General features: G+C 41.3%; 1 protein-coding gene across 1 annotated transcript in view; it reads right to left on the reverse strand.

Annotated features, from left to right (window-relative positions):
- The window catches only part of ptprn2 (protein tyrosine phosphatase receptor type N2), a 749959-nt gene that overhangs the window by 63961 nt on the left and 671610 nt on the right, over window positions 1-14388 (reverse strand). The window contains exons 14-15 of the mRNA XM_041183926.1: window positions 7165-7312; window positions 1918-1991 (exon numbers count right to left, since the gene is read on the reverse strand). Coding sequence (XP_041039860.1) covers window positions 1918-1991; window positions 7165-7312 — 222 coding nt within the window. The remainder of the gene's footprint in view (window positions 1-1917; window positions 1992-7164; window positions 7313-14388) is intronic.

Consider the following 14388-nt stretch of genomic DNA (forward strand, 5'->3'; position numbering starts at 1 on the left):
TCTTCCTAAATGTCATATACTCTTCATATTTAGGTCCCAATTTATGTCACCCTGCAGCCACGTCTCTTTAATGGCTAGCAGTTCATACTTAGAGTCATAGGGTTTTACAGCACGGAAAGAGGCCCTTCGGCCCATCATGTCTGCACCATTTATTTTTACACTTATTTTCTATTTTATTTTGAACGCTACGTGCATTGAGATGCAGAGCCTTTAGTTTTGTCTTTTTATTATTTTTGTAACCTCTAGCCTTACCTACTGATGTACCCTTAGATTTGTACTCCCTGAACTCTCTGTCCCTTCCTGTCATGGTCTGTTTATCATTTCCCATATGAATACTTTTCTCTCTTGCCTTTTCTCTACTCTTTGATTTGCCACATCTTCTCAAATTTGACCTCTTGCCCCCACTATTTAGTTTAAACCCTCTCTATTTCCCTACTCACGAGGCTTGCTAGAATACTGGTCCCAGCATGGTTCACGTGTAGACCATCCCAATAGTACAGCCCCCACTTTCCCCAGTTTTGATGCTAGTGCCATACGAACCAGAACCCACTTCTCCCACACTAGTCTTTGAGCCACGTGTTCATCTCTCTAATTTTATGTACTCTATGCCAATTTGCATGTGGATCAGGTAATAATCCAGAGATTATTATCTATGAGGTTCTGCTTTTAAATTTGGTGCCGAGCTCCTCATATTCTCTATGCAGAACCTCTTTGGTAGTTTTACCTATGTCATTGCTACCTGCAGGGACCACGACAACTGGTTCCTCCACCTCCCACTGCAAATTCCTCTCCAGCCTTGAGCAGATGTCCTGAAATCTGGCACTGGGCAGGCAGCACAGCTGTCTGGATTGTGTTCCCTCTTTGCTGTGGGGAACAGTGTCAGTCCCCCTCACTATGAGATTCTTATCAGCTAAAGCACAGCTGACACCTAAAGTGCCACCAGAATACAAAACAATTGTATTTCATTTTCAATCCATAAAACAGTCAAATATAAGTTTAGGGTGCAATTACATTGTTGTGCTTTCTTCTCACATCAGAATAAAATTGGATGCATAACTCAGCAGTCAGATCACTAATTGGACTCTTGAATACATTAAATTAGATGAGTTGCCTCCAATTAGGTTGGTAGGCTGTGGTATAGCTCCAATCCACGTGAGTTTGGATGAAAATCTTTCACAGAATGCAAAGCAGAATTTCCTGTTTTGAACTTGTAAACATACTTTGGCAAAATTATTGACAGGAATTGATTCACTCCCAAAGTTTATCTGCAAAAACATCTCAAAGCAACCTCATTTTAAAGGGTTACAAATACTTTTAAGAAAACATCGGAGCCGTTCTGCAAAACCCGTGCTGCCAGCAGGTAGTACAGTTTAGAGAACTGTTGCCACAATGACCATAACTCTGATCCTGGTTTCCTATCTGAACAATTTTCCCCAATAGTAGCATGGGACTGTGGAATTGTCCCACATAGCTCCATATCATCATCAGCACAGTGCCTTCATTTATACTGTCTGAAAGCATGATAGTAACAGATTCAGAAGACATTTGCTTGAAAAGGAAAAGATTAGGGGGCTGAGAGGAAAGAGCAAGGGAGTGGGACTTCTTCAAAGAATTGGCACAAACATGAAGGGCAGAATGTCCTCCTTCTGTGCTGTATGATTCAACTATGCTGCAGCACTTAAGAATGCTTTACACATAGCTGGCATAGTGGATCACCTGTCCTTTAGAGAATATTCATGTCCATGATCAGATGGGATGTATAATGGGCGGCTGATTCTCTCCGCCAGTTTGTCGCTCATGTGGTGAAGATGAAAACAACCCGTGATGAATTATTTTCAAAGTCCAGTTTCTGTTCTTAATAAAACAAATAAATCAGTTGTAAGGGTTGGCAACATTTGGTGCTGAGCAGGTACTTACAATTGGGCTTGCGTTGATGTAGTCTGAGTTTGAATGACTTGATTCAACTTTCAGTGTTATTCTGGAGTGATCATCTATAGAAAGGAAAAATTCAAATTTTCATAAGGATGGATTATTACTACTATATAATTGCTGAAAAAAGAGACAGGCTGTCGAAGCTTTTCATCTTGCACTCATCAGGACAGACACAAGACAGCCAAATTTCAAAGGGAACAACAATTTATACTGCATAAGAAAAGGGTGCTGATTGGTTGGCAAGTGGACTCTGGTTGAGGTGTTGCCACGGGGAATGCACCAGGGAACAGTTAGCCCCCAAGCTTTAGTTTAAATTTAAAAAGGCAAGTTGACTCTGATTGGGAATGCAACAGCAAACAGTTATCTCCCACAATGCCTGGATGTGTTCTTTTTTCTGTTTCTAGAGAACAGGACCTTGCATGTGGACATATGTAGCTTCTAGCAAGCATAAGTGAGCCACATTGCGAGATTGAAGGATTGATCAGTAACTGCTATCCAATGCCAGTGTGATGCCAGGTACGTAAGCTGTACAACCCAATCATATCAAAATGTATGTCCCTTTGGCTGTTCATAACAGACAGAGTACTGACCGTACTCAACCAGCTGCTGCTTGCAAAACTCAGAATATAGTGTCCAACATTATATGTGATTCCATGATTGGACATCACTCACTGAACAATCCCTAGTGTGATTAAGATTATCAGTTGGGCTTACAATATGGCTCAATTACACTTTCAAGAAGCTGCATATATTCATACACAAGGCCCTGTCCTCTGCAAACAGAAAGAATATGTCCAGGCATTGTACCTTTTTCAATTAAAAAAAAGCATGGGGTACAACTGTTCCCTGGTGCATTCACCATGGCAATGCCTCAGCCAATCAGAGTCCACCTGCCAACTAATCAGCACCCTTTTCCCATGCAGTATAAATTGTTGTTCCCTTTGAAATTTAGTATTCTTGTATCTGTCCTGATGAGTGCAAGATGAAAAGCTTTGACAGCATGTCTCCTTTTTCAGCAATAATAAAGTTCTGTACTACCAAGTGACTACTTCATAATTATGCTCCCTCTCCATCTAATTGTCATCTTAGTTCCTTCCTTTCTCACCAGGAGACATTTTCCTGGAGCTCAGTTTGACAGGCACCGACCATTCTTCACATCAGTCTGAACAGTGAGTACTAGTAAACTGTTTAGCCATAGCAACGCAACTGTACTTAATCATTTCTTCATGTGTTTCCTGCAGAATTCACTGGGCAATAATCACAAATGTAAGCCCCGATTGATTTTTTTCCCCTCACCAGCAGAACAGACATCAAGCCAACTGTGGTGTCTGAACTGTTAGCCCAAAGGAGCTTATTTGAATACCAAAGCCATTGCTGAACTATCATTCTTTATATTAAAATAGAAGTGCTGGAAAAACTCAGCAGGTCGAACATGACCCTTCTTCTTCAGTTCTGAAGAAGAGTCACATTTGACTCAAAATGTTAACTTTCTTTCTCACTTTGTTTTTATTTCAGGTTTCCAGCATCCGCAGGAGTTTGCTTTCATACTTTAGATTGTTACTTCTTTGTGCTCCCTAAACATTTCTTTCACTTAAAAAGGAACATGTTGCCTCCTTAGCAGTGATTAGTGCCACTGATCCTCAGAAATTGACACTTACCTGAAGCAAGTTAGACATTGTTCTTCTAACTCCCTGTCCAGTTCTAGCTTTGCTTCAGCACAAGTTGTAATGTACACTCCCTCCATGGGGAGAAGCAAGGCTTAAATCTGCCATGGGGGTTTCTATCACTATGGAACTGTTGTTTGTGCAGTTAAAACACAGCTTCATATTGACATCTGAATAGGCAGTAGAAGACACAAATTACATACCCACTGCCCCAGAACAGAAATTCCAACATCCAAGGCACTTTATTCTGGGTTGGGTTTGCGGATCTGGGAAATTTCCTGACTTTGCGCTCCCGCCCTGAGAGCGAAAATACAGGCCAAAGAGACCAAGAGTGTTGTGCCTAAGTTTGCGCACGATACAAAGCTGGGTGGGAATGTAAGCTGTGAGGAGGACACAACGAGGCTGTAAAAGGATGTAGCAATGCTAAGTGAGTGGGAAACAAATGTGGCAGATAGGGTATAATGTGAGGAAGTGTAGGGTAGGCACTAAGAGGTTGTTTCTGCTGGCTGTGGAATCTTAGAATATGAGGGCCCAGTCGGGTTAAAGGGCCAATCATTTAGGACCGAGCTGAGGTGAAATTTCTTCATTTAAAGGATTGTGAATCGTTGGAATCCCCTGCCCTGAAGGGTTGTGGATGCTCCCTTGCTGATTATATTTAAGGCCGGGATAGACAGATTTTTGGCTTCTCAGGAAATCAAGGGATATGGGGAGTGGGCGGGAAGCTGGAGGAAAGGCTGACGATCAGCTATGATCGTATTGAATGGTGGAGCAGGCTCAATGGGCCACATGGTTTACTTTTGTTCTCATTTCTAATATTTCTTAGACTGCTGAGGGTCAATTTGATCAGTATCACCTGGTGGTAATGGGATAGCAATGGCCTCAAATGAGTCACAGTAGCCTTGTTGACCTCGATGATGTGGTCGCCACCATTTTGGAAAGGAAGGTTCTATTGCTAGGCATCTAAGGTGCCCGCTGGAACTTCAGTTGCCACCTTTGATTGGAAATGGCCAGACAGTGCACCTTTCACATGCCAACCATTTCCATGGGGGACAGAGAAGACGTCCAACCAGGTATGTCTGATATTGCCTTTGCACGGCCAGGAGGAGCAGCAGTGCATCTTGATATCACAGAAATGGTCTGGGTTGCTCTTACCTTGGAATGCCTCTCTTTTGCAAACATGTCCCTCCCCCCATCTCCGCCAACACCAGCACCCCCCCCGCCCCACCCAACCCCTCACCTGGACCCATCACTCAACCTTCTACCAGCTGGAGTGACCAATCTGGCAGATCTTAATCCAGAGGGCTGCATCATGATACCCCACATGTTAACAGAGTCATGGCTCACAACTAATGCCGCTTCTTTGCTTTGAGGGTAAGAAACTGGCCCCTGATCAATACTGTGGGAACCCCCACTGCCATTAATCTTGGGAACCTTGGACTAAACTCATTGGCAACTTTTGCAAGTCATACAGGAATCACTTGACACTAGCAATGTGAACCAATTAGTCTGTTGGGTTCGTTCAGGGTGACTTGTACTGGTGATTTCAACTTAATGGTTATATAAATGAGTTAGTTACTCCACATTACTTGGGAAATCTGCAGCTGCTTCATTTCCCAAATAATCATGTCACAGTTCCTGACAGAGGGGAGGAACAATCCTGTTCTTGGCAGTTGAGGGGGAAAAGAAGAACACTGGTGACTAAAACAACCAGCATTACTTTGATCCGATACAACGTTAATTAATGGCAAGGAATGGCATATTAATAACATATCAGCTTTAAAGGGTTTGCTTTTATATTAAAGTAATAACAGGATATTTAAACCCTTTCCCGACAGCCAAGCATAGTGGGGAAAAATGAACAGTTGGAAAATTATGGGTTTCTGCAGCCACTCTTTGCTGATCTGCATGGTCAGTGAACAAACATCCTGGCATAAACAGAATATCTGTTTCTTTACTGTGAGCATGCTAGATGTAAACAGTTAATACCATCGCTTCCAAAATGTGCAGATTTGATTCTAAGCTTGAAATTAGAAATTGCATTTTAAAGAAAGTCTCTTTGGAGCCTTTCCTCCCTGCCAAAATGTTCTAAATGTTTAAGTGAACTTATTTCTATTGTAACCCAAGAAGTGTGTTGCAGGGGAAACTATTCGAGGGAGCTATTACTTGAGCAGAAAGTCTTTGCTGACACTCCAATAACAGAGTGCTGCATTGTTGGAGATGCTGTTTTTAAGGTGTGACATTAAACTGAAGCCCTGTCTGAGCTCTTGGGTGGATGTAAAAGATCCCATTGCATTATACAAAGGAGAGCAGGAGAGCCCTGGCCAATATTTATCCCTCGACCACTGTCACAAAAAGCAGATTATCTGGTTGTTATTACATTATTGTTTGCAAGCCTTTGCTGTTTGCAAGTTGGCTGCCGCATTTTCTACATTACAGCAGTCAGTATAATTCAAGCTACTTAATTGGCTGTAGAGTATTCTGGGAGGTCCCAAGGTCATGAAAGGTGTCATAGTTCTTTCTTTTACTGTTCCTCTGGTGCACTGTATTGCAGCTGCACTGTGTTACATCTGAAATTGGGGTGTAATACTGACTTTGAGCAGATCTTGTGTGGAGGTGGTGGGCAGGCACTTAACTATAGGGAAACAGAGGAATTATTATTCTATGGCAGACATAACTCCCAACAGATAACTACAAAGTATCTCTGGCATAGGCCCAAGGATTGGTTTTCTATATGCTTTCTAACCTGGGTAACGCTACTTACTGTATGGAGACTCAAGAAGGGCTCCAAAAGGCAGCAAATAATATTAAATACATTTCTGGGATTTCACTGGTTACAATTAGTTGAAGCCTAGAAGTGAGTTGTTATCATCTGGAATACACTGCTTGAAAGAGAGATAAAAGCAGATTCAATAATATAATTCAAAAGGAAATTGGACAAACACTCAAAGGGGAAAAATTTACAGAACTATGAGGAAAAGGCAGGGAACTGGGACTAATTTGATATCTCTTTTAAAGAACCAGCACAGGCACAATAGGGTGAATAGCCTCCTGCTGTGCTGTATCATTCTATGATTGTTGAAGTGCAATTCCTATTTGAGTTGTGAGATGTAACATGTGAAGATCTTAAGGCGTTTTAACATTTACACACTGCTTTACATTGTATAACCATTATTTAAATATATGACAATTTGCATTTACACCATGTTCCTGATGTGCAGAAATATGGTGGACACCAAGTAAGGGGCTGGAGAGGATAGAATGGTGGAGAAAGGTAAAGGGGAAGATACTGAAGCCTTTCAAAGAAGGTAGGAGAAAGGTAGCGGAAAATAGGAAGGGAGTTCCAATGGGCAGGAGAGGACTGGCTGGTGTAAGGCATGACTAGCATGTAAAAATGTTTTTCAACACTGTGGTATTTTTGCAATGTTTTTGAACAATTAATTGGGGAAACTTTCCCTTGCTTTCTATTTATTGTGTCATTTATGCCTGAGTTTAAAATTTTGTTATGGGTATTCAATAGAAAAAAATCTTCCCCCGCTGTGCCACGTTAAAGTGGGAGAGGTTAACCTACATGGCACCACCAGCTGAGATCTGTTCTTCTTTTCATTCTCCTCCCTGTCTGCGATGCTGCTGGTGTTTGGCTCAGCCTGATAGGCAGAAAGAGCTTCCCATTCTTTCACCAGGCGGTTTTTGTTCCTCAGGTGATCTTCCATATAGGTCTAAAAGACAGAGGAGAATTCAAACAGGAAAATTCAGGTGATATTCCATGATTTTAATGATTCAATGTTACATTACAAAATACATTCAACAAGAGTTTAAAAATTCCACACACTATCTTAGACAATTTATTTTCCAACCTTTTCAGGATTTCCGTAGAATTTGTTCCAACAGTGAGTTTCTTCAAGAATTATTGCAAAATCTGTGCTTTTCTACAGGTTCCAACAGGAGTCATTCTAAAACATATAGCCTTAAAATTTTATTGCATGAGAGCTTAACATGTTAGTCTAAAATTTCTCTCTTGCAATTTCAGCTGCAGCATTAATCTAAAAACTGTAAATGGGGTCCTATAAGATTTATCCCAAAGTTCAGTGATTCAATAATATTTACTTTGAAAAGTCTATGTGTGACAAAAAAAATACAAGGCATTTTATTATCCAGTTCAGCTTGGTATGGGCTTCTTTATCTCTGTCACGGTATGGAATGTGCTAAAACCCACCTTCATTCATAAAATAAATTAATGCTGATACAATTGTCGTACAGGCAGTGGTTCTGGTTTGGTTGGTTCCCAAGAAAGACATCAAACCATTCAATTCAAATACAAACATCTTGTCTAATTTGTTCAAATATATTTTTCATCAAAAGCTCTCTTGAATTCAACAGGGTTGTTCAAATTCACTAAACCCCTGTCAATAATTTGAATGGATTTATCATTTTCTCTTTTTCAAATTGGAGAGTTTGTCTCACACTTTTGTTTGTCGACGGCCAAGCCAGATAACTACTGTAGATCATATTGCTTGTAACATAGGTTTCACAGCAGAACTAGCAAAGTTTGAAATAGTGGAAGAATATATACTATTTATTATGTATATTATTCACTTGTTGTTTCACTGCCTATATTAAAGCTGATTCTGTTTTTTGCTGTCTTCTGCCTTCTAGCCAAAAAAGGCACAGAACAAACCCAGTAGCTGAAACAAAATGGTTCCCAGTGCATAGCATGATCATAACCTAGACATCTGAGTGTCCATTGTCAGGAACATAAGAAGCTGGGGGTCACCCATGACAATTGTGTGAAATGCAGAACCAAAAATACCCAAAGAAATCCATAAAAATGTAACATAAGTTTCTGTAAAATTTGCTTCTGTTGAAAGTGAATTTTTACAGGATCTGTTCAGATTTGTGCCAGTGACTACTAGTTAGCCTGAAATCTTGCTGGGATGTTGGATTTTGTCCAAAATTCTCTTTGTGGTTCTGAAATGTAAATAAACGCCAGTAAACATTAAACAGAGAAATCAGCAAAGCAATATTCTGGTTGGAAGACAGTTATCTAATATTAATTGCCATCCACTAACATCATCAGAGGATACTGCTATCCCAATCGGAGGATGCTTCTCAGATCCTGTGATGTACTATTAACAGCATAATTGCTGCATTTTAATAAGAAACCAAATCAGTTGTTTAAGAATGGCAAAAGGATTATATGAAGTATTTACCAATTACAATTTAGGTGGTCCAACAAGATGCTGGAGGGATTATTTAGAATGAACTGACTGGTAAAATCATGCCACTTTGTGTGGAGGAATTCCTACCTCACTTTTGATTAAATATTGTTATCAGCACATAATAAAGTGCCACATAAGTTGGGCAAAATGAGCCATTTTGGCATAGCTCCACTTGTAGCTCACCCAAGTATCCATTCTCTCTGTATGAGATCAACAAGTGTCAGTAGGTCATTTACCGCAAATGTGGAGGAGCAGGGAAGGATTCAGAACTGGTCCTTGCAGGGTGGTCTAAATTTCCAAGAAACTGAGATTATGCATGAAATGGGGATTCCAAATTTCTTGCGATGATTATTGGCAGGAGGCATTTCACCTCTTCCCCCAATGCCCACAAAAAATCACTTCCCCTCTTTTTCCTAGAGCAGTGAAGTAAATTTTAGCCCTTCCACCACCCCCACTAGTTGAAATCAGATACTTTAACAGAGACCAGACACAAAAAATGTAACTTGCATTTACAGAATATCCTCCACATAGCCTCATAGCCAATGAAATGCTTCTGAAATATAACCAATGCTGTCATGTATGCAATCAGAGAATCTTCCTTGACTATATGACTTATCAGTACCACATCACATAATTATCCACTAAATCTCTGGGGAGACACGATGATTTAATCTTAATAAACTATGTAGATACAGAGAAAACATTTCCACTTGTGGGGGAGACCAAAATCAGGAACCATAAATATAGGATAGACAATAATAAATCCAATAAAGAATTCAGGAGAATCTTCTTTACCCAGTGAATGGTTAGAATGTGCATCTTATTACCATAATGTGAGTATCATTGATGCATTTAAAGGAGAGCTAGATAAACACATGAGGGAGAAAGGATTAGAAGCATATTGTTCTGTATTTGCTGGTTTATTACATATTTTATATATCTTATTTACCTCAGAACAATGCAGAAGTGATACTGGCTCTAAATCTGCAACAGGTTTATTTACTTATTTAAAATATCTCAGCAATCTCAGGATTTCTACATACATGTTTACAGCTCTGGCTTCTCGGGTATTTCTGGAAGCTTCTGTTTACTTTAGCTCTCAGGGGCTACTCCCAGAGTTAATCAATCAAGCGTAGCGAACATAGATCAGTCAACAGACTAACACAATCAAACACAGATCAATTAAACCATTGAACACGACAGGTATGTTGGTAGAGTTAAAGTAGGTGAGAGAAGGTTTGTGAGGCAATGGCATAGTGATATTGTCACTGGACTGATACTCGAGAGATCCTCTGAATAAGGGCAATTAAGGATGGGCAATAATTGCTGACCTAGCCAGTGACACCCACTTCCCATGAACGAATTAAAAAAAACACATGCATCAGCATGGATCAGTAGGGCCAAATGGCAGGTTTTTATGCTGAAAATTCCAAGTAATTCAAGGTTTTAGAAGAAAAGTACTAGATACGCCATAATAAAATATTCTTGTCTTCATTTGCATGACTGCAAATAAAAATTAGCTAAGCAGTGATATTTGCAAATTTAGAATATTAACTTTGATGTTAGAAGTGTTAGCAGCACCAGATTCTTGTTGCAACTGATAAATTTCTGGGAAGTGTACGAGGCAGTAGCCTGCAATGGAAATAACTGCTGTGGGAATGAACTGCAACAGACATACATCTACAGTAATCAACCCTGTCTAGACTTGTGTGTCCATGGCATTAAAATTTGTCAATCACATTCTCTCTTCTTTAAAGTCTGGGCTGTTCTGGTTGATTTCTTTTCAAATCAAAACAGAGTTGTTCAAATTAAAGATATTTTTGATGTACACAAATAATACAAGAGCAGGAGTTCTGTTCTTGAAGCCCCTGGGCTGGAGATGTCAGACATCCCGCCTTACATCAGAATCTATTTGTCTGTTATATTTCCACTAGGGGAGACTTGGGGTACATCTGGCAGAGCTCCCGAGCCAACTAAGAAATTCCTTACATAGGTATTTGAATGAAAGGCTTGAGTGAGTGCTGCTGAGAGCCTAATGAGGCCACAACCTTTTACCGGGGATCCAAGAGAGGATCAATTACCTTTCCAAAAATTCCCCATTGCTCTATTGCGAGAGGAACCTCTGAAGAGGAGAATCTACTTCAGAGCCTCACCCAAACCAACGAGTAGCATCGTGCAACTCTGACAGAGATCTACTGCAAATGATCCCATCCTAGTGAAGAGTGTAGTAAACAATGAAGATGATAGTAATACACTTCAGGAAGACATAGATGGGAAGACACATGGCAGGTTAAATTTATTGCAGAGAAGTGCGAAGTGATACATTTTGATAGGAAGAATGGCCTCCTTCTGTGTCTTATCTATGATTTCATGATTTTGGATGGGGGATCTGTGTGGGGTTGGGGTGGCGGGGGGGGGGGTGGTGGGGTGTGCTTTCTGGTTACAGACTAGTCACATGAGGATTCCACTCCATCACACTTCTGCTGGTAGAACAGAACCCCTAACAATTTTGGGACCATGGATTTTTATCCATCATTGAGCTAAGGCAATTATCGCCTCCTTCTTCAACCTGGCTCAGATCAGCCACTTCAATACAGAGTAGGAGTTAAACATGGAGCACTGTCTCTGTTCCTATTCCTTGCATTTACAGATTGTGCAAAACGATCAGGCAGTTCTCCAGCATGGAATCTAAACTGACCATCTAATGAAGTACTGAGGAAGAGCAGCACTGTCAGAGATATCATCTTTTGAATTAGATGTTAAACTGAGGTCTCATCTGCACATTCAGGTGGACACCAAAGATCCCATGGCACTATTTCAAAGGAGAGTAGGGCAGTTCTCCCTAGTGCCCTAATATTTAACCCTCAACCAACATCACTAAAGTAGATTATCATGTCTTTGCCACATTATTGTTTGCATGACCTTACTGTGCACAGGTTGACTGCTGCATTGCAACAGTGACTTCAATACAAAAAGCTTTGAAGAACTCTCATTCCCCTCAATCTGTCAAATATTTCCTTAGCTTCCTCTTGAGTGTGGTAACACCAGCTAGTTTCACAAACAGTCCGACTGACATTCTTGCATTCCCCTCGTTGCCCTAACCTCATGTGCTTTCTGAGGTAGTGCCCGGCTGGGAAATGTGATTAACCCATCACCGGACCCATCACCATATCCAACTACAGGGAGACAGATCTTGATTTTGAGTGATACCGTAAAATGGGTGGTAATGAGTTGGTGTCCATTTAGCATCTCTCTTGTTTTTCATTTCCATTGAAGTCAATGGAGCACTTTGACTTCAATAACTACCCCAGGGGATGTCAAAAAGCTGGTGGAATTGAGAGTGCATCATCTCCCTTTCATACAAACAAAAGTGAATACATTTAATTCATCTTGCCAGTCTGTTGTTACTGGAGAGTTGACGGGTCTCTGCGCACCTGCGGACTAACTGAGGATGATGTTGCACAGATCAATCGACTCAACTTGTTCATTCTTCCTCACCGTTATGGTTGGAAGGTTATGCTCATACACACATTCTCGTAGTGCACCCCTGCATTGCTTCTTATGTTATCAGACAAATCCAGCTCCCTCCCCTGCAGCCTTCATACGTCGGTTGTTATTACCAATATTATAATGGTAATAATAGATGTCTGCGAAGTGTAAAAGGATTATGGCAATCCAATCAGTAGCTGTTGAGGTGTTTCAGTGCCATGCAGACAAGCTGTAACCATTTTATTCTCCATACCCACCCCCATCGCCCCCTGCCTCCGCTTCACACACCCCCTCCCACCGCCCCCCCCCACCCCCCACCCACCCACCCACCACACTTACCCCTGCTCTCCTTCCTGACAGGTTATAGCCAGCAAAGAATGCTAAATAAAATCACCAGAGATAATGCTGAGTCTGGTTCCACGGTAAACAAGATGTTATGAAAATATTGAGAATCATTGTTTGCTTTAGCTGGAAATAGATGGCCCTAATCAAGGTTATACAGGAGCATTAGAGAAAAAAGCTATCGTATCTCAGCCTTAGCCATTCCATTTTAAATGCACCAGTGTGTTGAGTACAGAATAAATTCACTGACTATCCCCTTATTGTTGGCAGCAAGGAAACCGCAAATGATAAACAAGAGCACTCCTGTATCATTATTCCGTGTTATGAATGTGTGCCTGCAAATTCAGTTCTGAACTACGTTTAACTATTTGTTCTGCAGCAACTCTGTAATTCCTTGGGTTGTAATTCCATGGATCCTGACTGCAATGTTGTATTGTGTGTCCTGACATCCTGCCTGTCCTTCCTTCTGACAATAATGTAGTTCTTAGAGCAAGGGGGCGTCCAGGATGTCTTATTTCAGTTTGGCAGGCGGAATAGTGTGTTGGTAATGAGGAGCTCATGCTCTGCACATGTCTTCATCAAAAGAAGGCCATTGCTCTTGCTGTTACCATCTCTATTTCTCAATGTAAGCTCCCTCCCATGTAGATCTGATGGTCTGTGCCAACTCTGGCACTGAAATCACTAAGGACGATGAATTTGTCTGATCTTGGCACTGCAGCAATAAAGTTCTTAGCTCTTCATAAAATCTATCTTTCACCACTTCAGCATTTGTTATTATAGGTGCATAAGCACTGACAGTGCTGGCATTGACTTTTTCCAATGAGGGAAAGTCGCAATGACACGAGCCGATCGTTTGTGTCTTTTGGGAGATTGGCAAGCTTGGGGAATAGGTTGGACTTGATAGCAAACCTTCTCCTGCTTCACAATGCTCTTTGCTACTGTGGCCACTCCAGAAGAAGGCATATCTAGCTCCAGATTCTGTCACTTGTTCTTCATTAGCTAGATGAGTCTCCTTCAATGCTGCTATGTGGATGTTGTAGCTGGCATGTACTCTCTCAACCAGGGCTGTTTGTTTCTCTAGTCTGTCTGCTCTGGCATAGCTAATAATGTTCCACATGTCAATTAGTAACTGTGCACCTTTGTCTTCTTTACATTTGTTGTTCGACTGCTGAGATTCTCAGCAGATCCTGGCCAGGCTAGGAGAAGCAGACAATGACTAGGGCATTTTTTCTATTCCCTTCTTCATGATATGGAGGTGAGCAGCGCAACCCTGAGGCGAGTCGCTCAGTCGCTCAGACGGCTGCCGAACTCCATCTCCACTTCAAGCCAGTGAGTCTGAGCCACCAGTGTACAGGGATGGGGCTACAGTTTCCAGTGTATCCCTCACCTGCTGCTTTGTCGCTCCCCCAATGCCACAGGACTTGAAGGCTGTATCAGGATGGATTGGTGAGTGATGTCATGGCTTGTAGGTGAAATAGATTATAGTCAGGGCCAATTGCGCTGAGTCAACCTCACTCTCTGGTCCTGGCACATCTGAGTCCAGTGTCAGGGTAAAGCTTAGAAGCCTGAAGACGATTGTAGATGCAATGGTTGAGCTTGGCACCTTGAGTGCCTGTCCTTATTCTTAGCACTCCACAACGATTTGCTTCATTGCCCTTTTGGCTGTTGAATTTGCCTCAAACTTATCTGTCCACTCTGCCAAGCAAGACTTTGTGTGCAAGGATGAGCAAGAATGTTTCCCAGTC

This window comes from Carcharodon carcharias, chromosome 3 (genome assembly GCF_017639515.1).
Source record: "Carcharodon carcharias isolate sCarCar2 chromosome 3, sCarCar2.pri, whole genome shotgun sequence".
NCBI lineage: Eukaryota > Metazoa > Chordata > Chondrichthyes > Lamniformes > Lamnidae > Carcharodon > Carcharodon carcharias.